This window comes from Sturnira hondurensis, unplaced genomic scaffold, assembly GCF_014824575.4.
Source record: "Sturnira hondurensis isolate 20B ecotype Veracruz unplaced genomic scaffold, ASM1482457v3 Scaffold0008782, whole genome shotgun sequence".
In the NCBI taxonomy this organism is placed as follows: domain Eukaryota; kingdom Metazoa; phylum Chordata; class Mammalia; order Chiroptera; family Phyllostomidae; genus Sturnira; species Sturnira hondurensis.
Window position 1 is genome coordinate 962,953 of NW_028081413.1, and position 24,676 is coordinate 987,628.

The 24,676-nt window shown below is 38.1% G+C and overlaps 1 protein-coding gene and 1 non-coding gene across 3 annotated transcripts in view; one reads left to right on the plus strand and one right to left on the minus strand.

Moving 5' to 3' along the window:
- Nucleotides 1-19,984, minus strand: part of KNL1 (kinetochore scaffold 1) — a 72,469-nt gene extending 52,485 nt beyond the window's left edge. Inside the window, exons 1-6 of one of the 2 annotated variants that reach the window (XM_037056062.1) lie at nt 19,873-19,984; nt 19,379-19,424; nt 13,283-13,335; nt 12,451-12,490; nt 10,836-10,895; nt 3,156-3,217 (exon numbers count right to left, since the gene is read on the minus strand). In XM_037056062.1, the coding sequence (XP_036911957.1) occupies nt 3,156-3,217; nt 10,836-10,895; nt 12,451-12,490; nt 13,283-13,317 (197 nt within the window). In that variant the 5' untranslated portion in view covers nt 13,318-13,335; nt 19,379-19,424; nt 19,873-19,984. The remainder of the gene's footprint in view (nt 1-3,155; nt 3,218-10,835; nt 10,896-12,450; nt 12,491-13,282; nt 13,336-19,378; nt 19,425-19,872) is intronic. The other variant, XM_037056061.1, reaches the window with a different exon arrangement.
- A 357-nt stretch (nt 19,985-20,341) lies between these two features.
- TRNAS-GCU (transfer RNA serine (anticodon GCU)) lies at nt 20,342-20,423 on the plus strand. The gene has a single exon. It is a non-coding gene; the product is annotated as a tRNA-Ser (tRNA).
- The last annotated feature ends 4,253 nt before the right edge of the window (nt 20,424-24,676 follow it).

Consider the following 24,676-nt stretch of genomic DNA (forward strand, 5'->3'; position numbering starts at 1 on the left):
CAACAATGTGTGGTTGCCTCTGGTGTGTCCCATACGGGGACCCAGCCTGCAACCCAGGCATGTGCCCTGACTGGGAATCGAACTGGTGACCCTTTGGTTCACAGGCTGGTGCTCAGTCCACTGAGCCATACCAGCTGGGGCCAAAATTACTTTTTAAAAAATCATGTGCCTATACTTGTATATAAGGCTTTCTGGTACCAAAAATTAATCAACCAGAAGCAACCTTATTGTGTGGTAGAACCAGTAAGATGCAACTCCATTATATGACTTACATATTTATGGTTTAAGACAGAGCATTTACACCAGCAGCTAGCGTTGTGTTGGCTATTGTTATTTTTTTTCACTTGACAGTCTAATGGAAAAGAGGCCAGTGGCCTGACTAGTCAGGTATTGCATGTTTTAAAAGTTCTTGTGGCACACTGGTTAAAAATCACTGATTTATTTTAACAAAGAACATCTTTTTGAAACACTACTTATACACAGTTTAATATTACTCAAATTCATACCTTATGACCATGTAATAACTCTATGAGATATGTAAGGGCTATTATTCCTATCCTAAGAAAGGAGAAAATTAACACTCTGATAAGTAAAATGACTTGAATTAGGGGCTATTTAGTGATAAGCCAAAAATTGTTCCAAGTTCTTTTGGGTTTTGAATCTGAAATTTGTTTTATTATATATAATTTTTATCCTCACCCAAAGATATGCTTTTTTATTGATTTTAAAGAGAGCAGAGCTCTGGCTGGTGTAGCTCAGTGGATTGAGCGTGGGCCTGACAACCACACAATGTGGTTCGATTCCCAGTCAGGGCTGGGTTGCAGGCCAGTTTCCAGCAGGGGACTCTCGAGAGGCAACCACACATTGATACTTCTTTCCTTCTCTCCTTCCCTTCCTCTCTAAAGATAAATAAAATCTTAAAAAAAAAAAAGCAAATGAATAAAATCTTAAAAAAAAAAGAGAGAGCAGAAAGGGGAAGGAGGGAGGGAGAGAGAAGGGGAGAGAGAAAGAGAATGAGAGAGAGACAGAGAAACATGGATGTGAGAGAAAAACGTTAATCAGTTGCCTAATTGCCTTCTGTAGGTGCCCTGCCCAGGAAATAAACCTACAACCTAGGTACATGCCTTAACTGGATATGGAACCTGCAACCTTCTGGTATACAGGGCGATGCTCCAACCATTTAGCGACCTGGCTGAGTTTGAAATTCCTTTTAATATCCCACAGCCATTAAAAAAATAAGTACAGTAAATAGATTATTTATAAGGAAAGGGTGAAATTTGTTTAATAGCACTTGGGCAAGGTAATCAGAAGTAGTAGAAAAAGCAGTCGACTAGAAATCAGAGGACCTACATCATCACTGTGCCTGTATCACTACCTACACTACCTTGGGAAAGTCACATCACCTCCTAGGCTTTAATATTCTCACTTGAAAAATGGAGAGTTTTAGACCATATCCTCTTGCTAAGGTTTCTTTTAATTTTAACATTTTATCATCCAAAATGAAAATTTGAGTAGAAATGCTGATTTTTCTTATATAACTAACTGTATTTTATGGACAGATAAGAAAGAAATCCTGGGGGGGGCAGCGTTGGGAAGGGAGTAAAAGACAGAAAACTATACTTGAACAATAATTAAATAAATAAATAAAAAAGAAAGAAAGGAATCCTATCCCAGACACCTCTTCCTGTCCCATAAGTTCCCTGCTGACTTCTGGGAACATGTCTTTTTTTTTTTTAAGATTTTATTTATTTATTTATCTTTACAGGGGAGGGAGAGAGGGAGAGAAACATCAATGTATGGTTGCCTTTCGTGCGTCCCCTGCTGGGAATTGGCCTGCAGGGAACGGGCCTGCAACCCAGGCATGTGCCCTGACTGGGAATCGAACCGCGATTGTGTGGTTTCGCAGGCCCATGCTCAATCCACTGAGCTACACCAGCCAGGGCTGGAAACATGTCTTTAATTAACCAAACTCATTATAAGACAAGCAGAAGAAACAGAATAAGCCAAGTAAGCATTAATAACAAAACAAATCTGAAAAATAAAAAGAATAGAAGTACTGTAATCAATCAGATGGACCTAGAAAATGCATCTAATTTCATAAATAATACAGGTGCCAGAGGAAAAAGAAAATACTAACAATGTAAAAGACATAAAAGAAGACATAGTAATATAATGATTAAGAATATTTGATGTGAAGTAGTCCAAAATCTGAGCCCTACTCTAACTTAATAAGTATGGAACCTGGGCAAGTTACTCAAGCTAAGCATCAGTTTCCTTAACCATAAAATAAGATATAATTGTTAGAATAAAATGAATAATAAATGCATATAGCAGTATACTGCCTGTCACATTGTTGATATTCATAAATATTTATAAATCAAAATTTGACATATACAATAAATCCACCTTTAATTATTTGAGACAGGTGATCTTTCTATACATATATATATTTTTAAAGATTTTATTTATTTTTCAGAGAGAGGGGAAGGGAGAGAGAAAGAGGCAGAGAAACATCAATGTGTGTTTGCCTCTAGCATGCCCCCCACCGGGGACCTGGCCCGCAGCCTAGGCATGTGCCCTGACTGGGAATTGAATCAGTGACCCTTTGGTTTGCAGGCTGGTACTCAATCCACTGAGCCACACCAGCTAGGGCAGGTTTCATTCCATATGTTTTTAGTATCATATTTATAGCAATAAAATTTAACATAATAGAAAAAAATATTCTACCTGTTTATCATTTATATAGAGAAAATATGTTGATTTCCATATGTTAATTTTATATCCTACTATTTATTGACTATAGAGGTATATCAATTCATATTCTTGGATTTTCATAACATACAATTTGCAAAAAGTAATAATAGATTTACCCTCCTTATTGTAATTTTTATAACTCTGATTTCTTTCTCTAGTTTATTTTTGTTGGTTAGCACCTCCAATTACAATGTTAAGTAACAGTGGTAAGACTTAGTTGTTTTACAGGGAATGCTTTCTATGTTTTTCTTTTAAGCATAATGCTAGATAACAATCTTTCAAATAACAACTCTTTAATTCTTATCTAATAGAAACAGGTTATCTGAGTCAGCACCGACATTTAGTATGACACACAAAAAAGCTTTACCTGTCACTTTAAATTATTTCTTCTTTCAACTTACTTTATAGTATCTGCAAAGCTGACTCGACGAGAGCTTTTCTTATTTCTCAAAGCATTAGGTTCCTATGGGCAAAAAATATATGGTATGATTCTTAATGAAACCACTGTAAATTAGGTCTCCAGAGTACTACAGGGAGATCAAGTCTTATTCTAAAATAACTTGATATTATTATTAATTTTAGTATTAATTTGATTCTCTAAAATATCCTACTGTAGAAGCACTTAACAAACATGAATATAATTTTCAATGTGAGTGATAATAAGCATACTGACACAAACAACATATATTTAGGAGATTATTGCCCCTTTTCTCTTTTTTAAATGAATGGCTATTTTGCTATCAAGAAGAAAGACAGGAATAAAGCAAGTGACATATTGCCTGTTACAGTAACCTTACTATAGTACTTTTAAGATAAAAAATTTTAATTGTAGTAAAATACACATAAATAAAATTTACCATCTTAACCATTTAAAAAATGTATATTTTATTGTGGTAAGAACACTTTACAAGAAACCTACCCTCAACAGATTTTTAAAGGTAGAATACAATATTGTTAACTATAGGTACAGTGTTGTACAGATCTCATGAACATGTTTATTTGCATAACTGAAATTTTATACTGGTTGATTAGCAACTGCCCGTTTCCCTCTTCTCTCTGCCCCTGGCGACCACTACTCTTCTGTTCTGTTTTTTAGGAGTTTGACTATTTTAGATACCTCACATAAATGGAATCATATAGTATTTGTCCTTCTGTGACTGGCTTATTTCATTCACACAATGTACTCAAGCATCTCAACCATTTTTAAGCATACAGTTCAGTAGTATTAAGTATATCTACACTGTTATGCAACCAATCTCAAGAACTCTTTTCATCTTGTAAAACTGGAACTCTATATCCACTAAACAACTCCTCTTTCCCCCTAACCTTTCTGTAACCACCATTCTATTTCCTGTTTCTATGAATCTGACTACTCTAGGTACTCCTTAAGTGGAATCATAGTCTTTTTTTCCTTTTGTGTCTGGTTTACTTCATTTAGCATAACGGCCTCAAGATTCATCCATGCTGTAATATGTGTCAGAATTCCCTTTTTGTTTAAGGGTGAATAACGTTCCACTGACACCACATTTTGTTTATCCATTCATCAGGCAGTGGACACTAACTAGGTTGCTTCCTCCCTTTGACTACTATGATGCTATGAACAGGGGTGTACATCTCTTCAAGATCCTTCTTTCAACTCTTTTGGGTACATACCCAGAAGTGGAATTTCTGGATCATATGGTAAATGTATTTTAACTTTTTCAGGAACTACCATACTGTTTTCCATCACAGCAGCACCATTTTACATTCCCACAACAGGGCACAAAGATTCAAATTATTTCGAATTCCTGACAATACTTGTTATTTTCTGGTGGTTTTTTGATGGCAGTTATTCTAATGGGTATGAAGTGACATCTCACTGTGGTTATGATTTGCATTTCCCTAATGATTACTGATGTTGAGCATCTTTCATTTTAATATACTATTTTTATTTTCCCTTACATTCCTTAACAAGAGCAAACATTTTTACTCACATAGATACCAAACACAAAAAGCAAGACAAATAAACAAAATCCACAGAAAAATTACTGCAATTCTAAACACCTGAATATAAGTCTTTTTTTTTAAAGATTTTATTTATTTATTTATCTTTAGAGGGGAAGGAGAGAGGGAGAGAAACATCAATGTATGGTTGCCTTTTGTGCATCCCCTGCTGGTAGTTAGCCTGCAAGGAACCGACCTGCAACCCAGGCATGTGCCCTGACCGGGAATCGAACCGTGATTGTCTGGTTCGCAGGCCCGCACTCAATCCACTGAGCTACGCCAGCCAGGGCTGAATATAAGTCTTATCATAAAAAAAGAATCAGGAACGTTTATCCTAGCAGATGATACAGGTGACCTTGAGCTTAATATGGCAATAATACTGACACAGAAAATACTGGGCCAAAAAGAGTCTAGCACTACTTTAATATGTGTCTTTTTATTCTTGAAAGGTTTTCTTTACAGAAGTCTTTGAAGGTCTAAAGTGAAGTATCCAGCATGGATAAAAAGACATGTGTAACAAGTAACTTATCATCTCAGTCAGTTCCCTTAAAACTGATCTTCAAAATGCAAACTCTACTCTCTCAGTAAAAGGCATGGTAGATGTAGGCAATGGGGTCTTACACAGACTAGGTCTGTGTTCCTCCAAAGGTACTCATATCCACTTCTTTCTTTTTTTTTTAAAGATTTTATTTATTTATTTATCTTTAGAGGGGAAGGAGAGAGGGAGAGAAACATCAATGCATGGTTGCCTTTCGTGCATCCCCTGCTGGTAGTTGGCCTGCAGGGAACCGGCCTGCAACCCAGGCATGTGCCCTGACTAGAAATGGAACCGCGATCCTCTGGTTCACAGGCCATATCCACTTCTTTCTTGACCTGCTTTGGTCTCTGTAAACTAACTTTGACTAGTTCTATCAGAAGAGACAGGAAGGGAAATTGCTAGACTATTTCAAGTCTTCAATGGCTGAGGCTTTCAAATGCTCTTTAATGGTACCCTCATATCTAAATACTAGCATATTTCTTATTTTTTAAAAAAAGAAAACAAATCTGTGTGATATATTGGAAATCAGTAGATTAGAGCTCTATTTTGAAGTCTGCCACTAACTAGTTATGTGAGTTTAGACAAAATATTTAATGTCTCTGAACCCCATATTTCTATCTATAAAATGAAGAAACTAGATTCAAGATTACTGGTGAGGTCCTGTTGATTTTAAAGTTCTATGACTCTATGAATCTGTCATTTAATCATTCAAAGTTCATTAAAAACATTTTTTAAAGCGGGATAGGAGGGAAGGAGGAGAAGGTAAAGGGAAGATAAATGGTGATGGAAGAAAATTTGACTTTGGGTGGTGAATACACAATACAATATACAGATGATTATTTTAGAACTATACCCCTGAAACCTATATAATTTTATTAACCAATGTCACCCCAATAAAATTTTTAAAAATTAAAAACCAAACATTTAAAAATATATACACACACTCTAGATTCTGTGGTGAGTGATGGAAAAGTAGTGGAAAAGAAAACACAGTCATTAATTTTCAGTAGGAAAATTAATGTTGAAACAGACATTAAAACAAAAAACCCATACAAATATAGAAATTAAAATATGGCCCTGGCCTGGTAGCTCAATTGGTTAGAGCATTGTCCCAGTACGCCAAGGTTGTGAGTTCAATCTCCAGTCAGGGCACATACAAGAAGGAAACATTAATGCATAAACAAATGGAACAACAAACCAATGTTTTTCTCTCTCTCTCTCAAATCAATAAATATTTTTTAAAAAAACTCAAAATATAATGAGTGTGAAGGAAAACTACATAGAAAATTAATTTAGCCTGATAATCGGAAAGGATTTCTTTGACAGAATATTTTTTAAGTTGAACCTGAAGTATGAGTTAGTAGTCAGATGAAGAGTTGGGTAGAAGGAAAGCATTTTAGGCAAAATGTGTACATGGGCCCTAATACAGAAAAAAGCTTAATATATTGGAGAAATAGGAAAATTACATTAACAAAATAAAAAGACAACCTACTGAATGGGAAAATGTATTTGCCAATGATACATCCCATAAGGGCTTACTATTCAAAATTTATAAAGAACTCATAAAACTCAACACCAAAAAAATCCCAAATAATTCAATTAAAAAAATGAGCACAGGGCCCTGGCTGGTGTGGCTCACTGGGTTGAGTGCCAGCCTGTGAACCAAAGGGTCACAAGTTCCATTCCCAGTCAGGGCACGTGCCTGGGTTGCAGGCCCAGTCCCCAGGAGCAGATGCACGAGAGGCAACACCTCACTGATGTTTTTTTCCCGTCTCTTTTTCCCTCCCTTCCTCTCTTCCTAAAAAAATAAATTAAATCTTTAAAAAAATTTTTGAGCGGAGAACCAAAACATACACTTCTCCAAAGAGGACATACAGATAGCCGATAGACATAAAAAGATGCTCATCAGAGAAAGCAAATTAAAACCACAGTGAGGTATCACCTCACACCAGTCAGAATGACTATCATCAATAAATATACAAACAACAAGTGTTGGCAAGGATGTGGAGAAAAGGAAACCCTTGTGCACTGTTGGTGGGAATGCAGATTAGTGCCACTATGGAAAACAGTATCAAGGTTTCTCAAAAGATTAAAAATGGGACTGCATTATGACCCAGTGATTCCACTTCTGGGTATATATCTGAAGAAACCCAAAACACTAATTCGAACGAATACATGCACCATTATGTTCACTGCAGCATTATTTACAATAGCTAAGATATGGAAGCACCACAAGAGCCCATAATACATGAGTGGATAAAAAAGTTACAGTACATATATACAATGGAATATTACTCAGCCATAAGAAAGAATGAAATTTTACCATTTGTGACAGAATGGATAGTCCTAGCACAGCTTTACTTATTGTGCTAAGTAAAATAAGTTAGTCAGAGAAGTATGATTTCATTTATATGTGGAATCTAAAGAACAAAATAGACAAACAAATAAAATAGAAACAGACTCACAGAACAAACTGATGGTTTCCAGAGTGGATGGGGGTTGAGGGACTGGTGAAAAAGAAGAACGGATTAAGAAGTACAAATTGGTAGTTACAAAACAGTCACAGGATGTAAAATACAGCAAGGGAATATAGTCAATAATATTGTAACAACTGACTTTTGGCCAGGATGGAGGCATAGGTGGAAACACTGTGCCTCCTCCCACAACCAAGTTTAAAGACAAGAAATTTTTAGTAACAAAAACACAGCCAAGAGGACTTCCACCAAGATGGAGGCATAGGTAGAAACACTGTGCCTTCTCCCACAACCAAGTTTGAATACAACAAAGGTTTAGTACACAAAGATGCAGCCAAAGAACAGAAAACTGAACTATATGGAAGTCCGAAGTCCGACAACAACGAACCGTTCAACCGGGGCTGGTAAGAGGCAGCAGTGGAGCAGGGTCGGGCAGGAAGGATCCCCCGACCCAGGCGACCCAGGCGACCCAGGTGCGCAGGAGCACAGGCGTGGGGTTGCAATGGGCGGACCCAGTGAGGGCGCAAGGTGGCTGGCTGACCCAGGTCACACATTTGCGCGCAGATAAACCAAGCAAAGGAGCGAGCAGTGAGACAGACCACTCAGGCTAAGGCCCCAGCGACGAGAATTAGAGTCTGAAAGCACCAATTGGAAAAACTTTCTGGGTTGAGGTGCCAGAAGAGGCTCCCAGGCTCACAGAGAGTTTGTTGGAGAGACCCACAGGGTCCTGGAGGGTGCACAGGCCCACACACCTGGGAGCCGGCACCAGGGGGGTCAGGTTTGCTTGTAGGAAGCAGCAGAGGGGACCAAAATCCAAGGGAGAGCAGAACAAACGCCATTGCCCCTCTCTGACCCCGCCCCCACATACAACTTCACAAGCCAGCAACTGGGTCGCCCCACCCTCGTGAACACCTAAGGCTCCACCCCTCATACGTAACAGGCACAAACAGACCAAAACATTATGGCTCAAGAACAGCTCAAAGCCCCAGAGCCAATAATTCTAAGCGACCAAGAGACAGCCAACCTTTCAGACGCACAGTTCAAAATACTGGTGTTCAGGATGCTCACAGAACTGGTTGATTTTAGTCACAAATGAGAGGAACAAATGAAGGCTAAACTAATTGAAATGAAGGGAAATGCACAGGAAACCAATAGTGATGGAAAGGAAACTGGGACTCAAATCAATGGAGTGGACCAGAAGGAAGAAAGAAACAACCAAAGAGAAAAGAAGGAAGAAACAAGAATTAAAAAAAAAATGAGGAGAGGCTTAGGAACGAACCTCCAGGACATCCATCTTTAAACGTTCCAACATCAGAATTATAGGGGTACCAGAAGGGGAAGAGAAGAGTGACAAGTGGAAAACTTATTTGAACAAATAATAAAGGAGAACTTCCCCAGTCTGGCAAAGGAAATAGACTTCCAAAGGAAATCCAGGAAGATCAAAGAGTCCCAAAGAAGTTGGACCCAAGGAGGAACACACCAAGGCACATCATCATTACATTAGCCAAGATTAAAATGAAGGAGAGAATTCTAGAAGCAGCAAGAGATAAGGAGACAGTCACCTACAAAGGAGTGCCCATCAGACTGTCAGGTGATTTCTCAAGAGACCTTACAGGCAAGAAGGGGCTGGAAAGAAGTATTCCAAGTCATGAAATCCAAAGACCTATAGCCAAGATTGCTCTACCCAGCAAAGCTTTCATTTAGAATGGAAGGGCAGATAAAGGGCTTCTCAGATAAGGTCAAATTCAAGGAGTTCATCATCACCAAGCCCTTATTATATGAAATGTTAAAGGGATTTAACTAAGAAAAAGAAGATAAAAAATATGAACAGTGAAAGGACAGCAAATTCACAGTTATTAACAACCACACCTAAAACAAAAGCAAACCAAGAGGACAGCTAGATCAGGAGTGGAACCATAGAAATGGAGATCACATGGAGGGTTAGCAACAGGGGAGTGGGAGGAGGAGAAGGGGGGAGAAGGTACAGAAAATAAGTAGCATAGATGGTAGGTAGAAAATAGATAGGGGGGAGGGCAAGAATAATATGGGAAATGTAGAATCTAAAGAATTTGTGACACATGGGCATAAACAAAAGGCGGGGAATGGTAGGGGTGGGGTGTGCAGGGTGGAGGGGAATGAAGGGGGGATAGGACAACTGTAATAGCATAATCAATAAAATATACTTTAAAAAATATTGTAACAACTATGTTTGGTGCCAGGTAAGCAGTGAAAATATTGGGGGGAGCACTTTGTGAAGTTTATGATTATCTGACCACTGTGCTCTACACCTGAAACTAATACAAAATAATATTGAACATAAACTATAATTTAAAAAAAAGAAAAAGTGAAAGTAAAACACCATAAGAAACAGATGAGAAAGACTAAAGTAGAATGAGCACTCAGAATTGTATGTTCTCTAAAATGCTGCATCAATAAACAAAATGTACTAAAAGCCATTATGCAATGAGTACAATAATTTAAAAAATACACGATAAAGTCCTGCCCTCAGGAACCTCTCAATTTAGAACAATGAACATAGTAAACAATTACAATAGAAGGTTTAGGGATAATTTTTCTGAGATAAGTGATTCCAAAGCTGAGTCTTAAAAGACAAATGGGAATTACCAAATAAAGAGGGCTACCGATTTATGATAAAGTATGATAAAATATTAATTGTACAAACTAGGTGATGACTATATGAGCTTTCACTGTAAAATTCTTTCAACTTTTCAGTATGTTTGAAAAAAATTTAATAAAATTTTGGGAGAAAAGAATGAAGGACTAGCCATTTAGTCAGAGGAAATATCATATGCAAATACTTGCAGGTTTGACAGTTCATGTCTTGTTTGGGTAACTGTAAGCAACTCCAAATGGTGAGATACATATGTGGGAGTGGCAAAAGCAGGATGCAAAGTAAATGGGGGTTAAAAATTATGGGTTCCAGCTTAAGTTGTTGGGATTTTAATGTGAAGGCCGCTGGATGCTTACTTGTTCATATTTAATTGAGAATCATTTATGATGCTCTCTCTTAATATGGTTAACTGATGAAAACAATCATCTGTGAAACATTTGCACTAGAAACTTACCTGAACCATTTCATTCCCATCTCTGAGATCCCGAAGAGGACTCCGTGGAGGTTTCAAAATCTAGAAGTATGAGATTTATCAAAGAAAATATGGGATATCTATTAATAATTAGTTTATTTCAAGTTATACCATGAGTAGAAAGGTAGAGATGCTAAAATTCCTGTAAAAACCTCTCAAATTTCTCAAATTCATAGTGTTCAGCACAATCCTTTGTGACTCGTTTAAATATTTTTTATTTATTCCCTTCTTCCTCCCTGCCCACCTTCCCCCAATTATTTTGTTAACTCTAATCCCATGTGGTCTGAATGAAGCTCCATCCCAACTTAGGGCTACATTCCCGATATGTAGCCCTGGTCTAGAACAATCTGCACATGATATCCTCTCAGCAACAGTGATTGGTTCAGGAATGAGAACTTGACTCATATTGAGATAACCAAGCCAAATGATGAAGCCAAACAACTTCAATCCTGAGTTGTTTTTTAAAAATATTTATTTTTTAGAGAGAGGGGAAGGAGGGAGAGAGGGAGAGAAACATCATTGTTAGAAACACTGATCCACTGCTTCTCTTCTGTATCTCACTGGAACCTGCAACCCAGGCAAGTACCCTGACCAGGGGTGGAACTAGCAACCTTTCACTTTGCTGGACAATGCCCTACCAACTGAGCCATACTGGTCAGGGCTCATGATTTTTTCTTCGTTTTTTCGTTTATTTGTTTGTTGAGGAAACAGATACTATTTTTCATGTAGGACTTGAACTTGGAAGTTGCTAGATATACTGTAGAAACCACAAAGAGCCTGTCTAGTAATGGAGATTACCCAGAGAAAGTAGAAAGCAGTCAGAGTAGAAAAAGTGAAAGGAAATCCTACTACTGATGATATTGTTGGAACCCGTGGTCAGTAAGTTGTACCTAAAGTCATTCTTACCTTTGCAAAAATAAAAATAAATAAAATAAAGTCACTTCTATCTTTGGATTTTTAAATTTTACAACCAATAAATTTTGTCCTCAAATCAGTTTCAATTGAAATGTTTTATGTCTTGCTATAGCTTTGTACACCAGTATGTGTGTGTGTATGTGTATATCTTCATTTTTTTTAATCCTCACTTGATATATTTATTGATTTTAGAGAGACAGGAATGGAGAGGGAGGGAGTGGCATGGGGGGAGAGAGAGAAATAGTGATGTGAAAAGAAACTTCTAATATTGCCTCCTGGGATGCCCAGCCCTGACCCTGGATGGACCCTGCCCTGACCCAGGGCACAACCTAGGTATGTGCCCTGACCAGGGAGCAACTTACAATCTTTTGGTATATGGGAAGACACTCCAACCAACTGACCCACCTGGCCAGGGCTAAATATATTTTTAAACAGTTTTATTGACATATAATATATAATAGCATAACATTCATAAAATTAACAAGAAATTAATAATAAATTGATAATAAAATACACATTTAAATATATTTACAGAATTGTGTAACCAGGGTAAATATTTGAGTCATTATCCAAGGATCAATAGAAGCCAATGGGGGTGGGATGACAATGCCACAGTCAAAATTACTATTGTATATAGTCATTCAAAAAACATTAACAATTAACTTAAGTAACTGTTTCTTACTGAGGAATGTCGTCTTCTAACAGGTCTCTCTATATTGTCACTGAAAGAGGAAAAAAATTTACATATACAGTAAAAAAAGACAATTTTCAAAAGTCCACAGCATCCTTTACATGCTTTTAAATGACTATCACTTTCACTTAACACCACTTTTATTCAGCAAAATTTATAACACTTTAAATTCAATATTTAGAAAGTCAGTATTTTAAAATACAAATTGTTTCCTATAATACCATCTCTTAAAACACAATCACTACAACATAATTTAAAATATTTACAGAAGTAAAATTATAAGATAAATGGACTATAAAACAAAAGGCTCTACCTCTGGTTTTACTACTGAGTGATTTTTAGAGCAGGCTTTGAAAATTTAAATGCCTATGGAGGCTACATACACACTTTTAGTAAGTGCAAGAAAAATAGGTGGGGTGGAGACTACAACGGAAAGCTCAAAATCTAATTGTATATGAACTCTTGAGACTTTGAGATTTGGCAACTAATTCAAAAATTAAACATCATTGCTTAGGAAAAAGTTATGTCTCTGATTATAACTGGGCCATCAGTCTGTGATGCCAATTTTAGACAAATCATTTCATTTCCTTGTGCCTCAATTTTCTCATCCTTAAATTGAAGAGATGAGACCTGGTCTCTAAAGTCTCTCTTAGCTTTGATTCTAGATGAGTTTATATAAAGATATGGCAAGGAAAACCTATTGATAACTTTTGAAATCTTTCAGGGTAAAAGAAGTAAATGTTACAAAGTCAATAGGTTTATTAGTTGAAGAAGTATCTTTTCTGACAGTTAAACATTTTTTAGAGGTATTGCATGAACTTACTTTTCTTCATTACTCTCTGAAGACATCGCATCCATTTGTGAAAAAAACCTTTTCTGTAACAAACACACAATAACAGAAAGTTGAGAAAGCAGGAAGAAAAAGTACAATTCATGAAGAGATTAAGAGGAGAATTTTGACTTCAGTATTATTTTCCGAGGGAATACCCCCCCCCCAAAAAAAGGAAGGCAAGCTATATATGGGGCTAAAAGACAAGAAATTTTGAGGAATTTAAACTACATACTCTGATATGGTCCTGAAAAATTCTCATATTTAAGATAAAATCAGTGATTAACACTGAATGGGCCCTGGCTGGTGTAGCTCAGTGGATTGAGCGCGGGCCTGTGAACCACATGATCGTGGTTCGATTCCCAGTCAGGGCACATGCCTGGGTTGCAGGCCAGTTCCCAGCAGGGGACTCACGAGAAGCAACCATACATTGATATTTCTCTCCTTCTCTCCTTCCCTTCCCCTCTAGAGAAAAATAAATAAAATCTTTAAAAAGAAAGAAAGAAAAACACTGAATGGGATATGGGCTTTAATAGTTAAAATAAAAATTTGCCCTAGTTTATAAAAGTTTATGGATTACATAATAACTGAATCCCAAAATGAAGTTGATTAGGTATTAAAACGGTGGGTTTACATAGTATGCATACTTATCTTACCAAAACTCAACTGTAAGTACTCAGCAAAAATATTTTGTTTATTTTCAGGAACAAAAATAACGTTTTAATCCTGGCTGGTGTGGCTCAGTGAACTGAGCACCCACCTGTGAACCAGAGGGTCACTGGTTCAATTCCCAGTCAGGGCACATGCCTGAGTTGCTGGCCAAGTCAGATCCTCAGTGGGGGGCGCATGAGAGGCAACTGCACATTGATATTTCTCTCCCTCTTTCTCCCTTCTTTCCCCTCTGTCTAAAATAAATAAATAAAATAAAAATAACGCTTTAAATAGTGCAGCTGGTTACACCTACAATTCCATTCAGTGAGTGTTTGTCTTGGAGAAAGTGTAAAACGAGGTAAAACCTCAGTTGGTCTTAGTTCCTACCTACCCATTACTATATGAGATTTTTACTTTAGGCATTAACTTTTGAACCTCACCATGAATAAGAAAAACTTTCATTTCAAAAAAAAAAAAAGAATACTAGAGATTTGACTTAATGATATTAGCATTTCTACCACAACACTAAATTAATACCATATACTCGAACTGTTAAAATCAATGTTCTTATTTTTAGCAATAAGTAAAAGCACCAATCATTTAAAAGATATCATATTTTACATGCTTTCATCATATATAAAAAAGAAACTAGGAAATGATTATTTTTATTTTATTTAATTTTTAGACAGAGGGGAAGAGAGGGACAAAGAGGGAGAGAAACATCAATGTGTGGTTGCCTCTTGTGCACCTCCTACTGGGGACCTGGCCTGCAACCCAGGCATGTGCCCTGACTGGAAATTGAACTGGCGACCTTTCGGTTCACAGGCCTGTGCTCAATCCACTGAGAGACAAGAGCCAGGGCTAGGCAATAAATAATTTTTCATAATGAACCTGAAGTTCAAACTGAAACAAAAGTCTGTTTATTTTTTAATATCAATTCATTCAATTAGCTATCCATATAATAAAATGATGGACATCTAAAGAAACAAACAAACAAACAAAAAGATGACAGACATCTTCTAGGATTTGATCTCTGACCCTATCCTTTGGTCCTCCATCACTCTCAGTCTCTTACCCACTCTTCTGTTTTCACTTATCTCCTGTTCACAGGTAATACCCACATCTACATAAAGTAATATTTTAAAATGTCCATAGTATAAGAGGTTGATTTTACAACATTGGATTTTTAAAAATATCTTCAATTTCCTCCTTCCCAAAAGCAGCCACTTTACTACTTTAAGCTAATTATTTTGTATTTTAAAAGAGCTCTTTCCAGCCCTGGCTGGTGTAGCTCGGTGGATTGAGCACACGCCTACGAACCAAAGGATTGTGGTTCGATTCCCAGTCAGGGCACATGCCTGGGTTGCAGGCCAGTTCCCAGCAGGAGACACACGAAAGGCAACCATACATTGATGTTTGTCTCCCTCTCTCCTTCCCTTCCCCTCTAAAGATAAATAAATAAAATATTTTTTTTAAAAAGCTCTTCCCTTGCCACCACCTCCATCTAACATACACAAACATCCACTCTACCCCACCACACCCAGATAAATACAGTACAAGAAAAGAATACATGTCAATTTCACTGTCATAAATATAAAAATCCTACATAAGTAGCAAAAAGGAGCCAGCAATTTGTAAAAAGGATATATATCATAACCATGTTTGTTTTATTCCAAAAATGCAAAATTGGCTTAACATTAAAAAATTAATTGTACAATTAATCATACTAACAGATAAAAATGAAAAAAATCATTGGATCACCTCAACAAATGAAAAAAAAGCTTGATTAACTTTAACACCATTTCATGCTTAAAACAAAAGAAAAACTTAGCAAATAGAGTAAATTCCTTAATCTAACAAACAATATCTATTTAAAAAAACAACAGCAACAATCAACTTAATGGTAAAACTTGGAAAACTTTCTCTTTGAGATCAAACAAGTATGACAGCTATTTACACTTGTCCAAACCATTATCACGTCTTAATATTCTATTTCCATTACACATGGTCTGTCCAGAAAAAGTCTAGCCATTGTTAATATAACGAGAATGGTTTGTACAACATTGATGTAACCTGGCAGCCAAGGAAAGTGGACTGGAGTTGATGCGCACATACATGAACAATGACAACTTCACTGTACTAGTTAGTGGTGGCAGTAGACGCTGTTGAGTGAGCATGTGTACTGTGTGGTCTCACATTCAAAATGACAGAGCAAATACAGTAACAAAACTGCATCAAATTTTTCGTTAAGCTTATACATTCCTCCACAAAAACTATTCAGATGATTCAGAAGGCCACAGCTATGGACAACCAGTGATAGGCAGCTTCATCATGACAACATACCTGCTCATGTATCATGTCTCAATCAGAGCTTTTGGTGAAACATCAAATCACCCAGGTGACTCAGCCCCCTCTACAGCCCTGATTTGGTGCCCTGTGACTTCTGGCTTTTCTGAAAACTAAAATCACCTTGGAAAGGGACGAGATTTCAGACCATGGATGAGATTCAAGAAAATACGACGGGCAGCTGATGGTGACTGGGAGAGCTGTGTTTAGTCCCTAGGTGCCTACTTCGAAGGGGACTGAGACGTCATTGTCCTATGTACAATGTTTCTTGTATCTTCTTCAATAAACGTCTTTATTTTTCATATTACATGGCTGGATACCTTCTGGACAGACCTCATATACCCCAAATCCATTCACTTCTATCTTTAGTACCATCACCATAGTTCAAGCTACCATTATCTCTCAGGTACAATATTGCAATATCCACCTTACTGGTGTACCTATTTTCACTCTTATCCCCTCTACCCCCAGGTCCTTTTCCCACATACTAGGGAGTTATCTTCTTAAATATAAATCACATTTTGGACATTCCTCTACTTAAAACACGTCAATGGCTTCCCACTGTACTGAGATAAACTCTTCACCAGGACCTAACAAAGCTCTACAAGATCCTGTCCCAGTTTGCCTCTCAGACTTCACACTTCATCTCTTACCCTTGTCTTCCTCACTCACTATGCAAGCCACACTAGCATTTTTATTCTTGCACACACAAAGTTCTTTCCTGTGTCATTGAATTTATATCTGAATTTCTATTTTCTTGGTGAGAAAGCCAAAAAAAGCACTCTTTGTCTCCTCTGTAGCATTACCACTCTGTAATTTAAAAGTCTGTTATGTAAATTAATTATTCCTGTTATCTCCCCAGACTACTCTTGTCCCAACAGTAAACTACGAGAATAGGGCTGGTGTCTCTTATGCTCACTGTTACAGTCTGAGAACCTAGCACAGTACTCATTTGCTGAATGAGTAATTAAGAAACAATTTTTTAAATTGTTGTTCAAGCACAGTTTTCTGCCTTTCCCCCAGCCCTCCCCACCTCTCTCCCCCAAAACAGTTCTTTAAAGTTATCTTTATGATCCCTGTTGTGCATAATTTTTCTTCTTTTGGTTATATTTTCAAATTCAGTGATATTCAAATTCACAAATAATGATATTAAATACTATCAAATCAGAACCACCTGAACATTTTCACTTGTTTGAAACCCTCATCAAGCAGCATTCCCGTCTAACTTACAAGACTAGCTGGCACTTAATTAAGTGATAAGATTAAAAAATTATTAGTCTTCTTTTCAAAATGTTTTATTTATTACATAACTGTAAGTTCCAACTTTAACAGAAATAGGAGAGCCCAGATCCCCATGTTAAGCCTCATTTATAAAATGAGGCTTATGGTTGAACTCTTGATCATTGCCACACTGGTTGATACTGATTGGTTCTGAAACTGCACCTGGAAACCAGGGATGCTACAGCATATTCATAGAGGTCTCCTGAGATATTTTAAATGTTTGTGAGAAACAGCAGTTCTCAACATTGGTCAGGCTGTATTAACTACTAGTTCAAAATAGCATCCATTTGCATTACATTAGTTTTGATAACAGATTATTGCAAAGCTGTGTCTTTGGCAGATGCTGCAATATAAAGCAGTTCTTTTAAGTAATATGGCACATGAAATGAGCGTCCAATCAGATTCCAAGATTTGAGAAGTTGTGCAGTGTTCAACAGGCACAGATATCCAGTTAGTAAATAATTGTGATTATTAAGAATAAAATTAAAATATCTTTTCCTTCAATAGATGCATATTATTTTTTAAATGGCTACTATGTGGTTAAGGCATAAATTCATTTCAACTTAGTAACAACTTCTAAAATTGTTTTGACCTAACTGTCTATCAAACGGAATCCTTAGGTATTTCTTTTGGCCTAAGGATACCACGACCAAGACAGTTTGGGAATTGCTAGTCTAAATAACCCAGAGGTCTGCAAACTACGGCTACTGGACCTAATGGGTCCTTAAAAGTGAGTTATTTTACATTCTAAATGGGTGGCAGAAAACAAAACACAACAACAAAGAAAAATATATGACAGAGACCATGCCAGTGGCATGCAGCCTGAAATATTTACATAATGGCTCTTTTTACACTATCAATAAAAGAGTTAATATGTTCCACAGTATCCATTGATATAGGCTCTAGACTGGTGCTGTCCTATACAGTATCTATTTAAGCTTAAATTAATTGTACTAAAATTCCATTTTTCAGTCACAATAGCCCCATTTCAGGTGCTTTATAGTCCCATGTGACTGATGAGTACCGAGCTGAACAGTATAGATACAAAACGTTACCACTGTCACCAGAAGTTTTCTAGGAGAGCTATCCTGTCAGTATCTAGAGTTTTTAACACAGTTCCTCATTTATCATCAAACACATCATTATTACCACTCCAAAACCTTTTTACTCAGTTTTCATCTCTTTGACATCTTATAAACACTTCCAGCCATCACATAGTCAAGAATTATAGTTCTTTGAGCCCAACCTTCAATTAGCAAAATCTTACATTTACCTCTGTAAATCATTCTTCCCTTCAAGTTACACTTCAAATGCCACTTTCTCAAGGAATTCTCCTGTAGTCTCCCCATTGTTAGAAGTATCAAATGAGGTCTTCCTTCTCTGTGCTCCCACACAGCTTCAAAATGTCTTACAATCCTTTACATCGTCTTGTATTATAGTAATCTGGGTATATTACTTCCCTTTCTGGACTGTAAACACTTTTAGATCAGGGACTCTGAATCACCTGCTCCCAGCCGCAGCATGAGACAACAGGGAACCCAATAAATATCTGAGGAATTCGACGGACCCAATTCAAGGGAAGTGAAAACCTTCACCTTAATACCTAAAGCAAGCTCTGCTTAGTCTTCTTTGACATCCCTATCTTTATAATTCCAATCAGCAATTTTTAAGAACTTTTTTCTTAAACCCTAGAATTGAGATAAACAAATAGTAAGGAAAGGGGCTTTAACTCTAAGGTAATGAACAGAGGAAAATTGATAAAAACTCGTTTATAGCGTACTAATACTGGCTTATTTCCTAATGTTATTTTACCTGCAAAAAACCGAAAGTGTGTTCAGTGCTGCTAGCATTCCAAACACTAAATAAACCACGGCAAGCCGAGAGTTTAAAATCACTTATTGCTGTCACTTCGTTTATATCTAAGAAAAGATTGAATCAGAAATACAAACAGCCGAAGAGCTCCCAGAGAAGAGCTGCAGGGGTGCCAGGAATAATCCGGGGAAGCGGACACAAGACAGCGGGACGCCGCGGACCTGGAGGCCGAGGGAGGCGCGGATACACCAGCCGAGCCGGCCCAGGGGGCCCAGGTGTGGAACGGAAGTGCTCGGGAGGAGGGAAGGTGGCACAAAGTGCAGACCAGACCCAGGCGAGGAAAGAAAAGAGCCCCACTCTGAGCCCAGAGCTTTCCTGGGCCGCCGGGCTGACAGAGCGTCCCTCACCTTCCACCACGACGTTTCAGAGCTCTCAGACTAAACCTAAAGCACCCCCACCCCCGGAGCCCAGAAGGAAAGGATCATTTTCTTTACCAGCCGTAGCTTCCTCCTCTGACTTGTTTGGGGGGGGGGGGGGGTCTGCGGTCCTCAAAGAGGTAGCAGACCACCGCCTATGCCCGTCACTTCACAGCGACCAGACTGGCTCCTTGCAGTATTCAAATCTAACCGCCTAGATGATGCGCAAGCGCAAAGACGCTCTAAGCGTCGGCTCCTCCCCTTAGACGCTAGAGTTATCCCATTCCGAAGACTCCTTTAATCAAGCTTCTTTTCCACCCTGTATGCCAATCTATATCCTTCAAGTTTCTTATTTTCTACCTAATTTTCTTTGTTTTACCCATTGAGATCCCCCATACCATGGGAGCAGCCATTTTCTTTTGATTACTTGCTGTGAAAAAAGATAATCGGCGTCTTGCTTCCGTACAAAATGGCGACCGCCATACTATTGCGTCACATCCTTCCTGGTATTACTCCCTATAGCTACCAAGGAGAGGCAGGCTTCTGGGACGAGGTGGCCGAGTGGTTAAGGCGATGGACTGCTAATCCATTGTGCTCTGCACGCGTGGGTTCGAATCCCATCCTCGTCGATGCTAAGTTTTGCCTCAGATTTCAACAGATCAATAAATTTATTTGCGGAAATGAAATAATTTAATAGCCTTCAGTTGTGGGTTACTGGTTCTCTGATACCACTAATCTCAGGCTTGAGATATTTAAAAGACGGTTTTGGGGGCGTTCGAACCTCACAGATAAGGAAAAGGGAAGGAATCCTGACAGTACATCAAAAAATGCAGAACCACTGATCAATTTGGATGCAAATAATTGTGATTTTAACGCTGGTGTAGTGGTTTTCGCTAACCATCTTCAGATTGAGCGTCGTGAACGCCTAACATAGGATGCAGTTGCTAAAACAAATCAAACAAGAGGAATTGCCTGTTGCTTTAGAAAAGCGCGTTCTTTGTTTTGACACAGGAGATGCAGTTTGTAATGAAGCTGCTCGAATTCTGCGATGACTGCGTAGACAAAAAAATTAATGAAGCCATAGCACCTGTCCAGGCAATAATCGCAGTTCCAAAGACCACAGACTAGACAAACTACTTAGTACAATTGGGAACCACATACAACCGTGGTACGTGGTTTTGAAATCAAACATCACATTTTCAAGGGAAGAATCCCCAAAATTGACTATGTTCTAGAAAAAGGCATTTTCTGGGAATCAGAAAATGGCTACACTGGATTTCATTTCTTTTTATATGAAGTAAACAAGTGCAGAGAATTCTAGGATTATTGCCATTCCCATGTAAATTCAGTGTTGGTCTGCTCCATATTAACTAACCACTTGATTTTTTTTTAACCTAGCACTTGATTGAACAGCTTCAATTATTGTGGACTCTTACCCCAGTGTTTTTAATACCTGTCCTTACTAATCAGGTTTCACTTCAAAAGCTACCTGGAGACACAGAGTGTTCAGGGTTGTCTTCCAGATCCCAGCAGGCTGCAGGTGCTCAAGAAAAATATGCAGTGGGAAAGTAAAAAGATGTTGACAACATGTATAACCTTGGTAGTACACATCTAGAAGCCAGAGACCGAAGACCTGAAATATGGCTTCCTTCCTAAAGGACAAAATGTTAAATCCTCTCTTATATTTAAGTAGAGTGGGAGGCACTGGAAGCAGAAAAAGAATAGAGAGATTCCGCTCTTGAAAGGTCATCAGACAGATTTATCCAACTCACATTTAACAACTTTTATTTATCCAGTATTTATCTACAGGCATCACGATGAATTATATCACTTTGATTCAGCATAACACTACGATCATCCGAGACATTTTTATTATTCCATTTCGCAGATGAGGACACTGGATGATAAACTTGCCCATGGTTAGACAGCTTCTCTTATTTTTGGAAGGGCAGTGTAACCCAAGTCTGTCAACTCGGGTGACTCTTAACCACCATCCTATCCCATGCTGGAAATCAATAAGTAGGGCTGGCTCATCAGTCCCTTGAGGTAATGGTTTGCAGGTTCTCTCCACCTAGTGTGGTACCGCAGAACCTGGCAGGTTCTTCAAGGTTTGCAGCACTGAGCGTGGAAGGCAATAAGTAGCCCTTGCTTGGCCTGCTCCACTCCTCCCTCTGAAATTTATATCTCTTGGGAATATTGACACCTCCCTGAGCTGAGGGCTAGGAATCACTCTGGCACCTATCTTCAGCCTTGCTTTCCAATCCATTCACTACCCTGCTGTGAGGAAGGGTTTCTACACAGGTTCCACACACCCAAAGGACCCTGGATAGCATTTAATTGGTTATTTGGTTGGAAGCAAAGTGTGTCTTTATCTTCACTAATCTCTAATTGAAAGCACTTCCTTCAACAAAGATAAGCAACAAATCACAGTAGTAATATTAATCTTACCTGTGATTTTTGTTACCAATATAAATCATGGATATTTTTTGCTCATTGATATATGCTCAATGATATATTTTATCATTGTTGCTTTATGATCATCACTACTTCAAAATAATGGTAGTTATTAGACCTGTCATTAGATTTTGTAATGTTATTCATTCATAAAGAAGTACATGCATTATTATATTATTATATGACAGCTTTTAAAACATATTTTGATAACTGTATTCCAACATAATGGATTGCCTTTGTATTCCAACAAACAATTTTATTTATTTTAAAACAATATTCTAAAAAAATTAAAAAATAAAAATAAACAATATTCTGAGAAGGGACCCATAGGCTTCACCAAGCTCCCAAAGGGGTCTATGTCACACAAAAAAGGCAAAGAGCCTCTCGGGGACTTTTCTCAAGTGCCCTCAAGACACCGATCTTAAGCTTTCCCTGAAATAGGCCTTGCTGACTCTCCCCAAGACCTAAGCAACTGCTGTCCCTACTCCTCTTCCTGGTACAAGCACGCACTTTCCTATCTACCCCTCTTGGCTGGCTCCTGCTCCTCCTTCAGCCCTCAGTGTAAATGTTATCCCCATCAGCAAGCCTCCCCTAGTTCTGCAACTTGCAGCTCCTTCAGAGATTTCCTTCCATTAGTCTGTGTGCTCCTTCTTGGTTCAGGGTCTTTGGTCCCCTCCCAGATGCTCGTGTAGTTCCTATTTTTCCGCCAGCACTTGCCAGACAGCATTTAAATTGCCCATTAGTGGTGCAGTGTCTCTCAAAACTAGTAAGGCCTGCATCATGTTTCTCAGTTTTGCCTGCTTCTTGTAGTGATGGTCTGCTGTGGAAAATGGATAAGTCTATCAATGTGTCCAGTATCTACAAATAAAAGGTGAATTGATTTTCTTCTCAAAGGAAAATCTTCAGCTGCAGAAGTTCTCAACGTACAAAGTACACTGGAAGTATCTAGAGAGAGAGAAAAAGAAATTTTGAATGGAAACTCACTTTTCTCTTCCACGTTTCTGTACCTGTTTTCATGCCTAGTTCATTTGTGGTTCCTTCCATAGGAAATTGCAGTAAGGCTTGCTCTGTCGGTCCACTTTTTGCATTTATGATCTTCTGATCTATAAAACCACTTTTATATTTTTCTAAGAGAATCAAGAGGATCAAAATAATCAACAACATGCAAGATTATTTGAAAGCCTAGGGAAAAAATACTTAAATTAGTAATGGAAAAAGCTATTTATAAGCTAAGGCAATATGAGAGTTAGAGGCGCCATCTACTGGAGCAGCAGGAACTGCAACACTTGGACAAGGTAGTTCTGCAGGAATGGCTGGCTGCTAGGTTTAGAAAGGTGTTGTCACTCCCCTAAATTTGTCAACAGACTACAATTCAAGGAAACCATCCTCCAACACCAAGGTTCCTCTCCACAAGTCCTGTCCTGAACAAGTGCAGGACCCCTCCAACTCTAGAAGACCATGAGAGAAAGATCCATGGCACAGTCAAATGCATTACCAAGATATTCCAGCTTTCTTACCACTTCAGTGCCAGGGAATAGTCCTTCATTCTCTGAGTCCAGCTTCAGGAAGAAGACTCATTCTGTGTGTAGACAATGAAGTTCCCTGGGAAGAACTGTCCAGTATGTGACTGGTGATAGTTGGCAGCCGGGCAGGCCTTTATGTGTCAGTAGCCCCACTTATGACATAACTCTGAAGGAAGAATTGAAATTAGGAACTTTTTTTGGTTTGCCTACAGTTTTTAAAATAATTTTTTAATTTAATTCTTGTTCAAGTACAGCTTTCTGTCTTATATTCCCAACCCTGTCCGCTCGGTTTGCCTACAGTTTTATTTAACTCTTGCAAGAAAAACTCAGACTCCAGGCTGTGAGACTTGCAAAGACTGATTGTGGGAGGCAGACAATGACAGAAGTGAGTTCAATCTGTTTCTTACCATTAGGAAGTGTGGTCTCACTGGGGAACCATTTCTAGGAAAACAGTCATGATAAGGCCTGGGGAGATTAGGAATGAATTCAAGCTCTTTCTCTGACTCTGCAAGACCAACCCGAAACATTCTTCTTTGCTCAAATTATTCCTTGAGCTGCTTGCTATCATGTGAAAACACCCACTTTTCTATAATGGTTTCTGGGAATGTCTACTGTGCTGAAAATGAAATGATTTTTTTCATATTGAAGAACAATAGAGAAAAAACAAAAATCTAGTTTATAGTAATCTTGCTTAGGAAAGACAAAGTGAATACATGCCAACTAGGGGAAATGGGGAATAACGTGTGTGATATCTACGGTTTGTATCATCTGTCGAGATAGCTATGAATCAGGGGTGTCCAGCTCATGACCCAGGATGGCCCAGGATGGCTAGGGATGCAGCCCAACACAAAATCGTAAATTTACTTAAAACCTTTCTTTTGCTCATCAATTTTCATTAGTGTTTG